This window comes from Harpia harpyja, chromosome 3 (assembly GCF_026419915.1).
Source record: "Harpia harpyja isolate bHarHar1 chromosome 3, bHarHar1 primary haplotype, whole genome shotgun sequence".
Lineage (NCBI taxonomy): Eukaryota > Metazoa > Chordata > Aves > Accipitriformes > Accipitridae > Harpia > Harpia harpyja.
In genome coordinates this window covers 75,086,450-75,103,053 of record NC_068942.1, presented here as the reverse complement: position 1 = coordinate 75,103,053, position 16,604 = coordinate 75,086,450, and the positions used below count along the sequence as shown (strand labels likewise).

General features: G+C 41.9%; 1 protein-coding gene across 7 annotated transcripts in view; it reads left to right on the top strand.

Annotated features, from left to right (window-relative positions):
* Positions 1 to 16,604, top strand: part of SYNE2 (spectrin repeat containing nuclear envelope protein 2) — a 197,714-nt gene that overhangs the window by 21,684 nt on the left and 159,426 nt on the right. For all 7 annotated transcript variants that reach the window (XM_052783400.1, XM_052783405.1, XM_052783402.1 and 4 more), the window contains exons 3-12: positions 7,057 to 7,118; positions 8,100 to 8,195; positions 8,465 to 8,542; positions 8,635 to 8,727; positions 9,971 to 10,152; positions 11,828 to 12,024; positions 12,489 to 12,589; positions 13,357 to 13,458; positions 14,825 to 14,959; positions 15,839 to 16,003. In XM_052783400.1, the coding sequence (XP_052639360.1) occupies positions 7,057 to 7,118; positions 8,100 to 8,195; positions 8,465 to 8,542; positions 8,635 to 8,727; positions 9,971 to 10,152; positions 11,828 to 12,024; positions 12,489 to 12,589; positions 13,357 to 13,458; positions 14,825 to 14,959; positions 15,839 to 16,003 (1,211 nt within the window). The remainder of the gene's footprint in view (positions 1 to 7,056; positions 7,119 to 8,099; positions 8,196 to 8,464; positions 8,543 to 8,634; positions 8,728 to 9,970; positions 10,153 to 11,827; positions 12,025 to 12,488; positions 12,590 to 13,356; positions 13,459 to 14,824; positions 14,960 to 15,838; positions 16,004 to 16,604) is intronic.

The following is a 16,604-nucleotide window of genomic DNA, read 5'->3' as shown; positions in this document are numbered from 1 at the left end:
GTCCAGCATGGCGCTCGGCCTTTTACAAATGGAAGAGGAACAGTTGGGGTCCAAAATTGTTTTCAGCTACCTGAAATGAGGCACGTCCCCTCCTTTGGTAAGAGAAGGGCTTCATGGCAATGTTTTGAGAACTGTTGGAGATATGACTAATCTTTGCTGATGAGCCTGAGTGCAGGCTTGCAGCAAGGAGAATGTGCAGCCACTTGAAGATGGGTGGCTACAGCAAAAACCGAACAGGGTTTGTGGCACTCTGGAGCAGGAGTATTTTTTGCTTTCAGGATGTAAATCTGTTTGCCTGTGGGATGATCCAACCTCCAGTTTCCCTCCCATGCACAAATCCTTCTACTTTCTTCCCGAGGACAGCAAACAGACCCTATGTTTGGTGTTTCCCACCAAACCTGTGCAGAACTCTGTTTTCCCTTTTCTTTCCATGCTTGCTGGGCTAATTCAGACACAAGACAGTGTGTTTTAGCTCTCGGAGTTTGGGGCACGTACTTACTCTTTCACTGTTTAATTAACTGCAGGGGTCCTAATTTTTGGCTCTGCTTATTAGTCCATGTGCATGTTACTGTTTATTACTGTAAGCCAAAGAATGATCATACAAGAACATGGCCACTAAAACTGTTTTTGAAGAGTGTTTAATGATACAAATGAATTATGCTATATTCATGCAGTTATGTCTAAACCTTTATGAATTATTTGTCTTTGACCGAAGTTGAAAATATGGTGATATACATGGATAGATTTTGTTGTGCAGCTTGTAGTAGATTGCACTCATCTCTGAATAAAGGAGGATATCTCTTTGAGACCTGCTTAATTCATCCAGAGGTCAGGTAGACTACTAATTCTTACCCAGCATTTTTTTTATTCTAGCTGTATGCCTCATCTGTTGGGGCAAGTATGTTATTACAGCTACACTTTTTTTTCTTTAACCAGAATGATCAAAAAGTGCATTAAATGTTTATTATGAATTTGCAGGGGTGACTTTTACAAATCTAAAAGCTCTGAGTGCAGCTCATAGGGGCTGCACTGAAATTCATGCCCTGTTTACGCTGCCTGCTGCCTGGGTGAGGAGCTGGTCAGCAGTTCCCCTAACTGCATGGCTTCATGGCATGTGGCGGGGCTGATGGCATTGGAGAAGCAACCGACATATGAGACTGCCTAAAAAAAAAAAAATCAGTCATGGGTATTTTTGTCTGTTTTGCATGCCTAATGCAAAAAATATTGTATAGTTACATAAATGTGTTCCTTGCTAGATAAATTTCAATTTGTTAAAGGCACTATCAGGTGCATAACTGGTTAAAAACTGGCATTAAAATGCTTAAGCAGCAGATGGCTTCTGAGGCACCTGTATAGGGCACTGAAGGCCACTTATGTTCATATCCTTGCTTCACCGTGGATTTTCTTTAAAATGTTAGAAAACCCACTTAATCCCTTATCTTTAAAAGTATGTAGATATCTAAATGATGTGACTTAGTACCTTTAAGTATTTAACCTGTAATCTCTGTCTATGCTCCCAAGTACTGCAGTGCCTCACTTCATGGGCTGTTGTGGCAGTAAAGACAGCAGTGTTTCAGAGCAGAGCTGCTCCAGGGTCCTGGCAATGAGAAGCACAAAAGTGTTTAAGAAGGCCAGGAGGGCAAAACTCGATGTGAACAGGCTTCCCGAGTTAGCAGCACTTTAAATTGGATAATTTGTTTCCAAAAGGAAAAGGAGGTTGAAAGCAATAGCATAGAAAGGAAAGTTCCCACTTGCTGCACAGACATGGTGGTAGTTAATTAGTTAATATTTATACGATATTTGGATTTGAAAAGACTCATTCCTGCAGAAATATTTTCATCATCTTCAGTGGGCTTTGGATAAACTTCTTAATCTTAACAAAAAATACTGTGTTTGTTTTTAATTGCTTAATGCCATGTTACTGAACATAAATGCTGGAAATAACTCTTTTCCCTGCTTTCCTGTCTGCAGAAAATGAAACTCTGTGGCTGGGTGGAAGGGAAGGGACCCTATAAAGGGCTCGGGGTGAATTGTTCACCCTCTCCCTGGGTTGGCTAGTACTTAACGGTTCTTCTGCTAGTTCCCATCATTTACAGCATGTACCTACTTGGTGTTTTAGTTCATACCAGCAGTGCTGTCTTGAAGGAGCTCTCCCAGTTATCCCTGCTGACCATGCTTTGGTTCATTTTGCTGAGCCATCAGGGAGTGTGGAAATGGTTATTTTGAATGAAACTGAAATAAATGCTCCAAGAAGGTACCATGGCTGTCTGTAAGCATTCAGGCTAGAGCTAGTCCAACACAACCTTTCTTCCTTACACACGTGGTCAGTACGCTACATCTTGAATACCAGCTTTTTTGATCTGCTGATCTGTGCCTGTGGAGCTGCACTGCTTGCTACTGTAGACATAGCCTCAGCTGACCTGAATGGTGAAAGGAAGATATAAAAATATCACACACAAGAGGTAATTCCTTCTGGCGAAACAGAGATGGGAAGATGACAGACAGGCTTACACTCACCAATTTCAAATAATTGTTTAAAAAAATATTTTTTAAAAAAGAAAAAAGCCACACAGTTGTAAGTCGTCCACTGGCAGTGATGCACTGGTCCTCGTGATAGAAGAAAACCTCTTTGCTGTTTGGTGGCATTGTTTGATGAGCGTGGACAGATAGGGTACATCTGCTCTGCTGTGATTTGCTTCCCCCAGCTCCCTGATGAGGGAGGAGACGGTGCTTTCCTGTGAGCTGCCGTCTCCGACCTTGGGAAGGGAGGCATGAAATGCAACAGAAGAGAGGAGATTAATTTTAACTCTGGCTTTTCTGTATCACCGTTAAAGGAAGGCTGAGAGTAAAACCATGGCTGGCAGTGCTCCTACCCTCCCCTACTTTTGCTCCTGGGAGAGTTCAGCACTGCTGTGCTCCCTGCCGTGTCCCCATGCTCCAGCCTGTAATGATTAGTCTGGATTGTAGGACTTGTTGGTAGCTCATTACTGGATAAAACAGTCATTGTCCAGCAGTGTGTATTGATTTTTAGCTAGCCTACGTGACACACTGCTTTTATTCCTCCCTAAAGAGTTGTTCTGAAGATTAGCTTTAAAACATAGGGTGAAATGTGATTTGGGGTGTTTTCGGATTAACAGGTTCTTTTTTTATTCTCTCAGATCCATTTTTTGGCTTGGTGAGTTTTGGCCCAAAGTAAAGAAAATGATCAGGTTTTTTCTGATAGCTTTTTTTATTCTGGGTCAGTGACATTTTGAAAACTAGGGCAAGAGAAAACCAAGGTCACTTAGAGTCCTATAAAAAGGCCTAACAAAGAATCCATTCATCCTCATAAAAATAAAAATCCGTATTAATTAACCACGTGGTAGAGATAAGAATTTGAGAGCTTGATTAAATCATTAGCGCCTCTGAGCAGTAGAGTAGGGGGGGAGGTGGGAGGGGAAACACATTTGGCCTGAAAATTGAAATATGACTGCCTGCCACGGTGCCAGAAGCACATCTGTACTGAGCTCTGTGTGATGTGTGGCCTGGATGGAAGCAGAGTGACTGCCTCACTACAGTCCGGGGAGATATTGGCAGGCATGGAGTTTTGTTATTGATTCAATAACAAAATTCAGTGGAATTTTTTTGGGGGGGAGTAGAAAAGTAAGCCACATTGCAGCTGAGGCTGCGGCTGCTTGGAAGGCAGCTGGGTGGGTTGCACTAGGCAACGGTTGTAGCTTGGGGAGGGTGTAAGGTGTGCTTAGGTGCGTGCAGTGAAATAACTGCCTTGTACTTTAGCCAAGTGAGACATTTGCCTGAGAGCTGCCCACGTGAATCAACACTTGCAGTATCTGGCCCACATTGCATAATGCTTCTGCACATTATTAATATGGAGAGATTCTACCAAAACAAGACCAAATGTCCTCATCCTAACCAACCTGTAACCAACCCCCAGAGCAAGTTCTCCAAATCAGTAGCAGTAGTGTGCGTTTGGCGAGAGCTGCAGCTGGAAGAGTCACTGGCGTCAGGCAGAGTAGTTAATATTTGCTTTCTGTCCCTTTTCAAGGGCCAGCAATGCCAGCCTTGCCTGCCTGATAAAATTGAGCGCAGCTACTCAATAATTGCTCGTTAGGTAATTGGAACGGCTCCCGCACGGGTATTCAACCAAAGGGCGTGGTTGGGTCCTGTGCTAACATGAAGCCAGTATCTCCATGCTATTTATGTCCTGCTTGTGAGCGTTGCGACGTTGATTGTCTGTGTGGCATGTTTGCACTTATTTTCTGTTTTCCAGACAAAGCAGAATTTTGAGACTGCATTTTTGTCCGTGTCTTTAAGACTGCCTTTATCTTACTGTTCATCATGATCTCTGTGATATTTAAAAAGAAGCATAAAACAATCCAGCAAGCAGGGGAAAGTGACTGTTTCGTGCTCCGACAGGATCATAGTATTGCAGATTAGAGGAGGACTGTTGAAAGACTTGTTAGCTACAGCATGCAAAACAGCTCTCAACACACATAACGCATGAATGTTTTTCTTGCCGCTCACCTGCCCGGTGAAGCAGAAGGATGTCTGTGGGTCGGATGGTGGGGTTAGGAGCAGGAGGCTGCATTACCCCTAAGCGGCTTGCTCTGCTTCACGAGCTGATGAAGCTCTGTGCAGCAAGCCCTTCAGGCCATCTTGAGTGATGAAAAGCCACCCAGGACTGGGGCTTGTGTTTGCCAAATTCCCAGAGCGTAATAAAGTGTGGGACTTTTTCCTCTGAGTGGCATCTTCATTTTCATGTGCAGAGCAGTCAGGATTTCCACCCCCCACCCCCCCAAGGGCTTGATATTTTTGGTATCTTTCATCCTGCCCAGCCTACAAAAACATACATATCTATTGCTGAGTAGTCTTGCACTTGCCTTATGATATCAAACTTGTCTTCACGTTAATCTCTTGTGCAAGAGTGTGCTTTCAGAGGTGGAAGAGATTGTATGCTCCTGCCCTATGTCCCAGATTTGTTTCTTCTTGCAAGCTGATGGCCTGGTCAGAGTGTCCCTCTGCCTCTCCCAAGCGGTGGGAGGATTTACCCCGGCTGGGACGTGGGCAGTGAGTACCCCTGTAGCTGCCTTGCCCACCATCTCCCTCCAGGCCTGGGCCATGCGCACTGCCCTACCACCCGCCGCTCCTCAGGGAGCTGCACTGGGGCCGTGGTGCAGGACATGCACCGTCCTCTGCTATCCTCCTGGCAGGGCGGTGGGCCGGCATCCCGCAGCCCATCTGCCTCCCTGTACGCAGGAGCTCCGAACCGCTGTGTCGCCATGACCCAAAGACCTGTCCTCTGCTCCAGGCTGCTTGACGCAGCTTCTCCTGCCACCCGGCACAGCGGGGAGAAGAGTTTTGCTCTTTCCCTCCGCTTTGCACCTCTCCTGCCTCTCAGGCTTTGTTTCTCTGCTGCCTGCCATGACAGGCAGGAGCATTGCAGGCCGATCTCTGGGGCGGCTGCCTGTAGCCGTGCATGGAGGGGCTGGCGTCTGCCTCAGCCCTCAGAGGGAAGGGCTGGGAGAGCCGTGCAGCTGACGCAGGCCAAAGATGGTGGTTTGGGCAACCAAAACCTCAACTCTCCTAACTGTATAATCTTGCCCTCCCTCAGGTAATAGTCTATTTGGCCTGCTTTGTAATGTCTGGGCTATTAAAAACCAGTGCAGCCTTTTGGGTCTTTATTCCAATGTGGAAGAAGTAGGGGATGACCACCTGTCTGCGAGCTCCAGGCAGGCCCCTTGGTGGGGTGGTGCTGCTTTTTGGCCTGTGTTTTGGGAAGTCAACCCCAGCACTTGCAGTCAAAGCTGATGTGGAAAGGGAGAGAAAAAGGAGTTTGTGTTCACGCCTGCTCCCACGAGCCATTGGGATGGCCGCTAGTGGCAGCGCCTACGCAGCGGTGAGGCCTGAAAGGCCATAATCTCAGGGGCCAACACCTCCTGCTGTTACCTCAGACCTGTATATAGACATCCAGCAGGTATGTATGGTTTGGTGGTGGTGTATCTTGGGAACAGGGTGGATTTTTGAGAGGGAGCATGGGCTGGGCAGTCCTGTGATCCACTGGCTGTGACGGGGCTGGGGAGCTGGTCTGGTCTGCCCCGCTGCTCACACTCTGCTTCACCTTTTGGGGGAGCTAGACTTTTCTTCAATTCTGTAACCCACAAGCTGTGGAGAAAGGCTTTCCCCTCTCTTGATCTCTACTCTGGTGAGAGAAATAGTTTAAATATTCTGATTTTTGAAACATGGGCTTAATCAAGTTCCTATCTCCCTTCACAGCTGGTGGTAGTTTATCACTGCGTACCAGACTGAAGGACCTGGGTGAAGAGCTGGATCTCAGTGTGACCGGGTCACGCTTTGAGTCTCATTTCACTGTTTTTTACTGGAGCATGAGTTCAAGCACTTCCTTCTTCTTCCCTCCTATTTTAAGACCCCGTGTGTCCCTTTTTGGCCAGATTAATGGTCTGCATACCCCAGGGGGGGCCCAGCACTGAAAAGGATGCTGTTAGAGGGTATATTCCCCAATGAGAGCCTAATAACTCTCCCCAGCCCTTCAGTTACCCAAGACATCCTGTTGTGTGGCTTCACCTACACATTTGCTTTTATCACTTAGCCCCAGCCTCCATCCTGGTCTCATCACCCAACTCCACGCATGGCATTTCCCGAATTTCAAGATGGATCTTGTACTGACTGTGGCCCTGAGTCTTTCAAGGAACATTTAGGAATGGATGGAGTTATTCTAGGTGTATTGCTCTGTAGAATGATGTGTTCACACTGCTGTTTGCATTTGCTAAGCTTTTGAGAAAAGCTTCCTTAGTTGCTCTTCACTGCATCCAGTAGAAGTATGCTTGATGGTTGTAGAGATCCTTGCAGTATCATCTCTGCAAGCAAGAAAATATCAGCTCTAAAAGAAGAGTTGAGAAAAACTAATGTTAAATAGTAACTTAATATCTGGAAGAATGGACGTTAGGTTTGAGATGGATGCCATGTATCTTTTTGAGAAAGAGAAATAAAACCAGATCATTTTTTCCATTAACCATTTTTTTTCTTTTTTTTCCCCAGTGCAGAGAGAGTGTACACAGAAGAAAACCTTCACTAGCTGGATAAATTCAATATTGGCAAAGGTAAGAAGGGGTTTCTTCAGGAAAGACATGCCTTTTGCCTTTTTGATTCGGACGTGCTGTATGGAGATTAAAATTTTTAGGAATAAACAAAATTAATATAAGATTTTCAGGCACTGGCTGGAAAAAGTAGCCCCTGGAGAGCATTTGTTTAATAGGTGCAAAAGCATTGTATTGGTGATTGTCCAAGGACGTTTGTAAGAAATGGTTTGTAAGTAGAAGACAGTATCTTTCTTGCTGATGTGGTAAAACACACTTGTGCTGGATTGTGGCACATGCCTCAGGGTTTTATGAGGTTCTGTATTTATGATTAGTTTTACTGTGTTTAGGTAAGTAGGATTCTATTATGCAATCCAAGAACATGAGTTTAATGGGATGACCTGAGTGACTGGTAAGTATTAAGACAAACAACATAGTAGTTAGTGTAGGTGCTCTTTAAGCTTTCACAAAGCAGCTCATGCAGCATGTGCTGGGGCTCTGACTTGCTCAGGTTAAAAAAAAAAATCCTGTTTTGGTCCCTCCTTGAGCAGAAGCTACTGAGCTTGTGGTGAGTTTGTGTTGTCCACAAGTGGGTGAAAAGAGTGAGGATTTAGTTATTTAGCCCTATAGTCAAATTTGTACTTGGGGTACATTGATTAAGAAGTCAAAATAGGAATTAACTGCTTTTCTTAACTTTCCCTTTTTCAAAGCTTTGGGGTCTTTTGACACATACCTCCTTGAAAAGTATAAATACTTGAAAATGAGGCCTAAAATAACCCTTATAAAACACAGAGGCAGGGCAAGCGGGAATAAGAGACAAACATAACAATGGTTCAGAAGCAGGAGGATATGGCTGATTAGATGCAGGATTTATATTTCAGCTTATTGAAAAAATAAAGGATGCTAAACATTTTTTTAACAACAGACTAACCTGTGATGTTCTGTCGTGTGTTGAATTCAAAATGACAAAAGATGGTGTGACAAGCATTGAAATTTGTTTTGCAGCATACACCTCCTTCTGTTATCTCAGACCTGTATACAGACATACGGCAAGGGCATTTGCTTTTGGATCTGTTGGAAGTGCTTTCAGGTCAACATCTGGTAAGACAGAGTAATAAAAATATTACCTCAATCCTTCGTCAAATCCAGGAAAGATTTCTGAATATGCTTAATTGTAACCGTATGAATGATTCCTCTGGAGTTATAGAGCTATTTGCAAATAACTTATTCTTATACCACTGACACTGAAACACACTGAAATAAGCTGATCCAAAGTAATTTGTGAATCTTTGCAGGACTTCCCTAATCAAAATATAAAATAAAATTAATTTTTACAACTGAGGATGTAACCTGTTCTTTTTGCTTCACAGCCACGGGAAAAAGGATTTAATACCTTCCAGTGCAGAAGTAACATAGAAAATGCTTTGACATTTTTAAAGAGCAGATCAGTGAGTATTAACTTCAAAATTCACGGCTAAAGCCAGTTTAGCTGGTGGAACATTTTCTTTGTTAACAATGATCCTTTTTTTTTTCCCCCTAGCTCAAGCTCATAAATATTCATGTTGCTGACATTATTGAAGGAAAACCTTCCATTGTGCTTGGCCTAATTTGGACAATTATATTTCATTTTCATGTAAGTATTTCAGCGATGTAAGAGAGTTTTAGTAGAGAGGAAAAGCAGAAAAATATGTTGACTTACATGGTTGCCAAATGAGATGAATTAGTACAAAGCAGAAGATTATTTTCTGACCTCTGGAAGTGATGGCTCATGGAGGAGATGCACCAGTGCGTCTTTCCTGTGTCTCTGAGCTGCTTCACCTCACCAGTGCAATGATGACATTACAGCCTGATGAAAGGTATCTAGCTGCAAATGGTAGGAAGGAAAGATATTGAGATTTTTTTAAAGTAACCAGTTAAAAAATAAGCTAAACTTTGCCTATCTGTCTAAGGCCTGTAATGATTAAGCTCCAAATAGAGCAAATAGTGCAAAGTGGCCCATATCCATCTCCCTCAGAGGCAACCCCCCTCTTCAGTGTTGGCTGTGCTTACAATGTGTAATTCTTGCTATTATTTTTTTCAGTACCAGGTGCCTGAAATAACATGAAGGCTGTCACAGTGATGTTTCTTAGACAAGATACTGAGCGTGCATCTTGCATGGCATGAGGTTGTGGGGAGGTTTGAAAGCACAGGGCCTTGCTTTAATCATATTGTAGGACAGTAGAGGATGATGGAGCCAAACTGTCTTCTAGTAAGAGCCCAGCAGTTAATTAACATAGGTGCACTGGGGGTGAACTGGTGACTGGGGCTCAGGAGAGCACAAAGAAGCAAAGTTATTTAACAGTATTGTAACCCACATTTTTCTTGGTAAAGGTTCTTCGGTGCTGAAGATTCTTGTGCTCCACATAGCCTATGCATTATCTTTTTACCTAAACCAAGCTTCTCTGACCAAATGTAGATCTCTGAGGTCTATCGAGTAGGTTTTCCTGCACCCTGAGTGAGCAGGCAAACTCTGAGCATGCCTAATACATGACACTGTTGACAGCAGAAAACACAGCTGCCATGGGCTGCTTTCGCTGGTAGGAGGAATAAAAAAGCACATTGAGTGAGAAGGTCCCTTGATGCCGTTGCTGGTACCCACAGTATAACATGGAAGTCTTTGGATGAATATTTTCTGCCAAAAAATCACCTAAATATGGGAATTCAGTGTGAAATAGTTCAGATTGAACAGATAAAAAAATTCTGGTCTGATCTCTGGGGACAGGGAACTACTATTACATCTGTGATTGAGTCCTTTCTAATCCTCTGTGGTTTTCTCCCATTGATGTCTTGGTAATTTTTCACTGAAGCCTGATTAACTCTCCTATCATCTCTGATAGATTGAAGAACTGACCCAGACACTTGCTTGTACTTACAATCAGCCTTCACTTGATTGTTCAAGTACTGTTGACTCCTCTCCAAAGGCAAGCCGATCAGTTAAAAAAAGTGCTAAAATTAAGGAACGGTGGAAGATCTCTGCTACAAAGGCTCTTTTGTTATGGGCAAAAGAACAGTGTTCACTGTAAGTTCCATCCAAGACTTATAAATAGTATGTTACACGTTGTATTTACTACTTTCCTCTAAATGTGGTGATATTTTCCCCTGTTTTTTTAACTTAGTGACAGCTTAGCAGAAAATCCTTTAGATTTCAGATGTTGTTACCAGTTCTTTTAGCATCAGTCAGGCCCTAGCTGTTTTGACATGAGCCCTTTAATAACGTGAAGCTAATCCTACTAATAAAATACCACAATGTAAATTGAGTTGTTTGACTTGTCTGTTTTAGGGGCTTCTGTGTGGTAAGTCTAGTGGAATGTTTACATGATTTGCTAGTTTTAATCTGCATGGTTGGCACTGGTTAACAAAGTTTCAGTAATTATTTTTTTTTAAATGGAATACATAGGATTTCTAGGATTCCCATATCTTATGTTTTTCTGTCAAAACACTGCGTGATCCCCAAGAAGGACCCTAGTCCTAGAGATCCTAGTCCCCAATTCTAACAAGGTATTTCCTTATGCTCGATGTACAGGTAGCTCTGTTGATTTCAGTGGGAGTATTCACAGTGCACAATCTAGAGCAGATACAGATATTTCTTGCAAGGGGCAGGCTTTACATTTTCTTCAAGGGCTCCTGCTTCACTCCAGGATGTTTCAAATACGTTTTACAATAATGTCAGCCCTTTCTCTCCAGCTCTTTGGTTGCTTTATGTTCTAATAACATCCTACTAATATTCTATGTTGTTAGTGGGAGATAAAGGCCTTCATCAGCACATCAGACACTTTCTGCTGGGAGAATGTTTTCAGGCACTGAAGTTTCCCTTTTAGCTGTGTTTTATCAGGACAAGATTGATTGATTGTCATATAAAAACCAGCTCTCTGTCCATTTAATCTTCCTCTTTCTTTTGCTTGTTTTTCTTTTTCAGCAATATTGCTGTCTGTTTTGTAGCATGCTTTCTTAACTGTGATTAAGTTGAATGATTTTGTTATCAGTGAATCCTATAGTTTTTGGTAAAGGAACAAATCTTGTAAGTCCTGGCCCATTGTTTTGTAACTAAATTTGATCACCTGAAACCCCACATCTTTTCCATGCTGTAACATACTCATAATATACAGGCTGTTTCTGGAAAGTTGTCCCAGAATTCACTGTGGCTTGCAGAGCTGAGCACCTCACAGCACTGTCCAGGCACCGCTTAATGGAAGATGTTTTAAAGGCACTAAGCTAAATAAGAGAAAAAGAAGTATTTTTCCTGCAGTAATAGATCACTTTTAAGGTCTAGATTTTCTAAAATGCCAGAGGTGATTCCAATACTCGGTGCCCTTACAGACAAATAGCTACAGGTTCTTCAGTGCTTTGCTTGTTGTTTTTCCATCCCTTAGAATGCATAGATATTGAGCACAAAGGTGACGTTCAGAAAGGATTTTGGATCAGCAAGGCTTTATCTTCAGAATGCATCATAAGATAAGAACATTGAGTCATTTTGCAAATATAGTATAAAAATACATAAATGTAGTGATTGGTAGTACTAGCTGAATTATTGTCTGACCCAACTTCTGCAGAAGTTCAGTGGCAAGGTTCTCTATAACTCCTTGGATTTGGTTCGTACTCCATTTTACTGAATTTATATTCTGTTTCTAAATTTGTACTTAGGACATCTGAGGAAACAGGCTATAACGTTTTGTTTCTAATCATTTTTGGGATAGGCACGGCTCTATCAATGTGACTGATTTCAAGTCAAGCTGGCGAAGTGGACTGCCTTTTTTAGCCATCATCCAAACCTTACGACCAGGTCTAGTTGATTTGGAGAAGGCAAAAGCTAGAAGCAATAAAGAAAACCTGAAAGAGGCTTTCAGAATTGCAGAAGTGGAGCTGAATATTCCACGGCTTCTTGAACCTGAAGGTAAATGACCTGGGTTTTTTTTAATCTTTGTTATCAGGAGTGAGATTAATATAATCCTATATGTGTTGATTTGGAATACAGGAAAAAGTAAGACTGTGCTTAAGTTTGAAGTGGAACATTGATCTTTACTGTAATGCTCAAACCTGAGGTTCTTTATTTGATAACACCAACTGTACTTAGTTTGAATTGGCAGCAAATGCAGAAACAATATGCAGAAGAAAGGATATGAAGCTTTCCTGTTCATGGGAGAAACTTTTTCATTAGTTAATCATGTTATATTAAAATATTCCCAAGGAAAAAAGGGTTCATTACATATTAATTTCTGTCAGTGGTATGTTAACTGAGCTGCTGCAAAATAAACATGTTTATGGTAATGTGTTTTAATAACTGCAGTATAGCATGTAATTATGTGATCAGGCCTAGAAGGCTGCATAATTATGTAAATGGTGTATTGGCTCTTGTAGATGTTGACATTATGAATCCAGATGAAAAATCAATCATGACTTATGTGGCTCAGTTTTTGCAATACTCCAGGAATTCGCATGAGTCTGAAGAAGACATGCAGGTATGTCATGTGGTTTATCACTGGGGCATTTTTAAATGAATGTGCATCATGGATACCAAGAATATCGGTACTTTCTTTGCCCAGTTTATAACCTGACCCAGTAACAGTTAGATAGTAGATCCTCTGATTCAGCTACTGACAGGACTGAATTGGCTTGAACCTTCTGATGCTCCTGTGTGGTAGTCAAGACTCAGTGTGATAGGTTTTTGATGATGCAGCTAGAATTGCTGTGGAGGTTGTCTTGTTTTTTCATTTTAACTATTACAGAGGACATTTTCAAGCCTGGTTGTCTTCATGTGTGCTCTGAAGTCTGTATGTAAATATTGGGGTAGAGGCAGACAGATTTGCAAATGTGCAGAACAACTAGCTTTAAACTTAGTAGCTCACATGTAAAGTGGATAGAAGTTGTCACTCACAGATCGCACTGGTTGGAAAACCAAGTTTTCTATTCTTTATATCCTCCTATGAGAGTTTATGTATTAATTGGTTATTCACATATATCCATACTGATAATCTCCTTTCAGTAGGACTGCAGTCAGGCTCTTCTTTTAAGATGCCTTCATATATCCAGGTGCCAGGTTTAAAACTTTGGCCTTGATCTATAATAGTGCCTGACCCAAAATTTATTAGCGTCCCCAGGAATTTGTTTTTCAATAGCTTTGAACTGGGTTTATCATATGCTCAATGTGTGTTGTTTTATGGCACAATGTAAATTAAAAACAAGGCTTGCAAAATGGAAAAATGAAATTTTCTGCTCTAATTACCAGGAAAAAGTAAGAGAGGCCATGAGCTGGTTGGCTGCACAGGAGGAGAAGTTAGCAAAGTTGCTGATCGACACAGAGAATGAAGCATATTACCAAAAGTACAAAGTAAGTTGCATTTCATATTTAACTGTGTTGTGGTTTAATCCCAGCCAGCAACTAAGCACCACACAGCCACTTACTCACTCTCCCCTCAGTGGGATGGGGGAGAGAATCAGAAGAGTAAAAGCGAGAAAACTCGTGGGTTGAGATGAAGACAGTTTAATAGTCAAAGCAAAAGCTGTGCGCACAAACAAAGCAAAACAAGGAATTCATTCACCACTTTCCATGGGCAGGCAGGTGTTCAGCCATCTCCAGGAAAGCAGGGCTCTATCACACCTAACGGTTACTTGGGAAGACAAACACCCTAACTCCAAACATCTCCCCCTTTCTTCTTCTTCCCAAAGCTTTATATGCAGAGCATGACGTCATATGGTGTGGAATATCTCCTTGGTCGGCTGGGGTCAGCTGTCTCAGCTGTGTCCCCTCCCAACTTCTTCTGCACCCCCCAGCCTACTCGCTGGTGGGGTGAGAAGCAGAAAAGGCCTTGACTCTGTGTAAGCACTGCTCAGCAGTAATGAAAACATCTCTGTATTATCAAGACTGTTTTCAGCACAAATACAAAACATAGCCCCATACTAGCTACTATGAAGAAAATTAATTCTATCCCAGCCAAAACCAGCACAAACTGCTTCTGCAGAAAAAAGCTATGTTTCTGGGAATATTTTTAATATTTTTCATCTTCATCACCTAAACTGAAGCATTAAATAAACTTTTAAACAAGAGTTGGAAATCTAACAGTGAATTTGGTAAATGCCCTCATATGATTGAGGGAAGGGTAGGATAAAATTCTTTCTGTTAGGAAAAAGATATATGCGGCTTATTTTCTGAGCAGAGCAAGGTTTTTTTTGGAGACAGTAAAGTAGTGTCTTTTAATTAATCAACACAGTTGAAGATTTGGACAAATTTCAAGCACACAGGCCCTTTACAGCATTACCTTCACCATTTCTGTGATAATAATAACAGTAGGTTTTACCCAACTGATGTAGTAGAGGAATAGTTGAAATGTTGGCTATAGATTGTGCTGAAGTAAAATTTCCTTCAGTTTATATTGTAGCCAGTTTGTAATAAAATGGCCCATAGGGGACTGTGAGGGGAGGAGTTTTCCCTTTCTCTTGGTGGGAGGGGAGAACCATGACCTGACTGCACTGACATTGTATTAAATACAGATTTTGCTAGTGAATGGCACCTATAATTTCAGACCCAAATACTGCCTGGAGACAAATATGCCTCTTTCCTGCTATGTTGCATTTCCATGCATCACACCCTTTGAAGTTAATGGAAGTCATACCAATGTGTTAAAAGGCAGTACTTGGCTCCATGAGCTTCCATTTGAAGTCTTCTTCTATGAATTACTCTTCCTTTTTATCCCTAGGAAATGATGTCATTTATGGAAGCATTTAACCAAGAAAAAAAACCCTTTCTGCCTGTGTTGTCATCCAGAAGTGAAGCTAGGCTGAGAGAAAGCCAGCAGCAGATGAGAGAAGAGTGGGATAAACTGATCTCTCAGGTCAGAGGCATTTCTAGCTCACCTCGTTACCAGTGTGAGTGTGTTTGATGAAAAAGCCTAAGTCCACACCAGGAACTTGCGCAGGGAGAAGTGGGGAGGTGATACTTTATTTGGATTGATAAAAGAGGTATTGACCCTGAACCTGAAGTCCAGACAAACCGAGTGGCATATAGTGCTCAAGAGGAGGCAGAAGGTGACTGTGCATTACCCTTTTGCCTCCTGAGCTTCAGGACTGTGAGATGTCTGTGAAAAATGGTGTGCATCTGATTATCTTTGAGCACTCTTCTGATCAAAGTTTTTGGCCTATTTATGCTTAAAAGGTTCTTCTGGGACATGATTATGGCTCAGATAATGATGCAGCTGGGAAAAGTGTGTTAATATATTCTTTCCCATGGCACGGATAGTGATATAGTGGGATCTGGTTGGTCAGTGCTTTGCAATGAGGTTGACTGTGTCATCTCCCTCTGCCACAAGGGGATGTATTGGGCCTCGCTGGTAATTGCTCTTTATGGAAGAGATGTTCCCCTGTCAGCCCCATGATGGAAAGTTGTCCAGAGCATCCCTGTTTGCCCTATATTTTGGAACTAGTTTACTATAAATTTCCCTGTTGCTGGGCCTTGAGATGGTTACCAGCCAAGGATAGTGACTGCCAAATTCTCTGTAGTGTTACAGAGATTACAGCCTGGGGAGCAAACCTGGGTCTCAGGTAAACATAGCTGGTTTGCAGCTGACTTCACTGGAAGCTCCTTTTATGAACAGTGGCAGGTGGTTTTTTTTCTGGTATGTCTAGAGCATCAGCTTATGGAGCTTCTATCAGTATCTTGGGGATGGGGAAGAAAATAATGGTGAGAAATTTAATCACTTGTTTTCCTTTTTAAGATTAATGAATGGAAAGCAAAGCTGGACCAGATGTTGCCCTCCCCCCTGGATAACATTGAGGCTTGGCTTCAGGAGGTAGAACATCTGCAGTCAGAAGATTTGCCTGATTTGCAGGACCCATTTAAAGCAATGTTTGTCTTCAGAGAAATAATTGTAATATTTAAGGTATGCTGATCACAAAGGAACATTCTGCTTCAGTCTGACCTAGCAAAGCACTTGTTATGGAATTGCTATTTGACATTTTGGGAAGTGGTGTGGATATGTTTATCTTCTGAAGATGAAAAGCTCTTCTGAACATACCTTTGAACAATGATGAAATTAAATAACTGCATGGGTCTATAAGGAAGGTTTCTGACTTCACTGGGGTGAGATTAAATTTGAGTACTATCTGAATGAGTAAATTTTGGTATTCTTTTTATGTGGTTCCTGCAACTTGTTTGTTTCTTAAGTAATAACACAGGGTAATTGCATCCTTATCTTTAAATCTATGCTTAATGCATATCTATTCAGAAGAGCACTTGTGCTCAGGGTTACATTCCAGTGAGCTCACAAAGTTTGTGTGTTTAAAGTTAAATATTTGCTGAATCACTCCGTAATGCCATTTAAAGCAATGGGAGGTATTTTGATACCTCCATACCATAGAAGTTATTTATTCTGATCTTAAAACATTTACACTGATAATAGTTTAAACGTCCTTTTGAGTTTAAAAACTTTGAAAAGAGTAGATGTGTTGATGCCTGGTTGATCATCATAATGCTGTACTTGT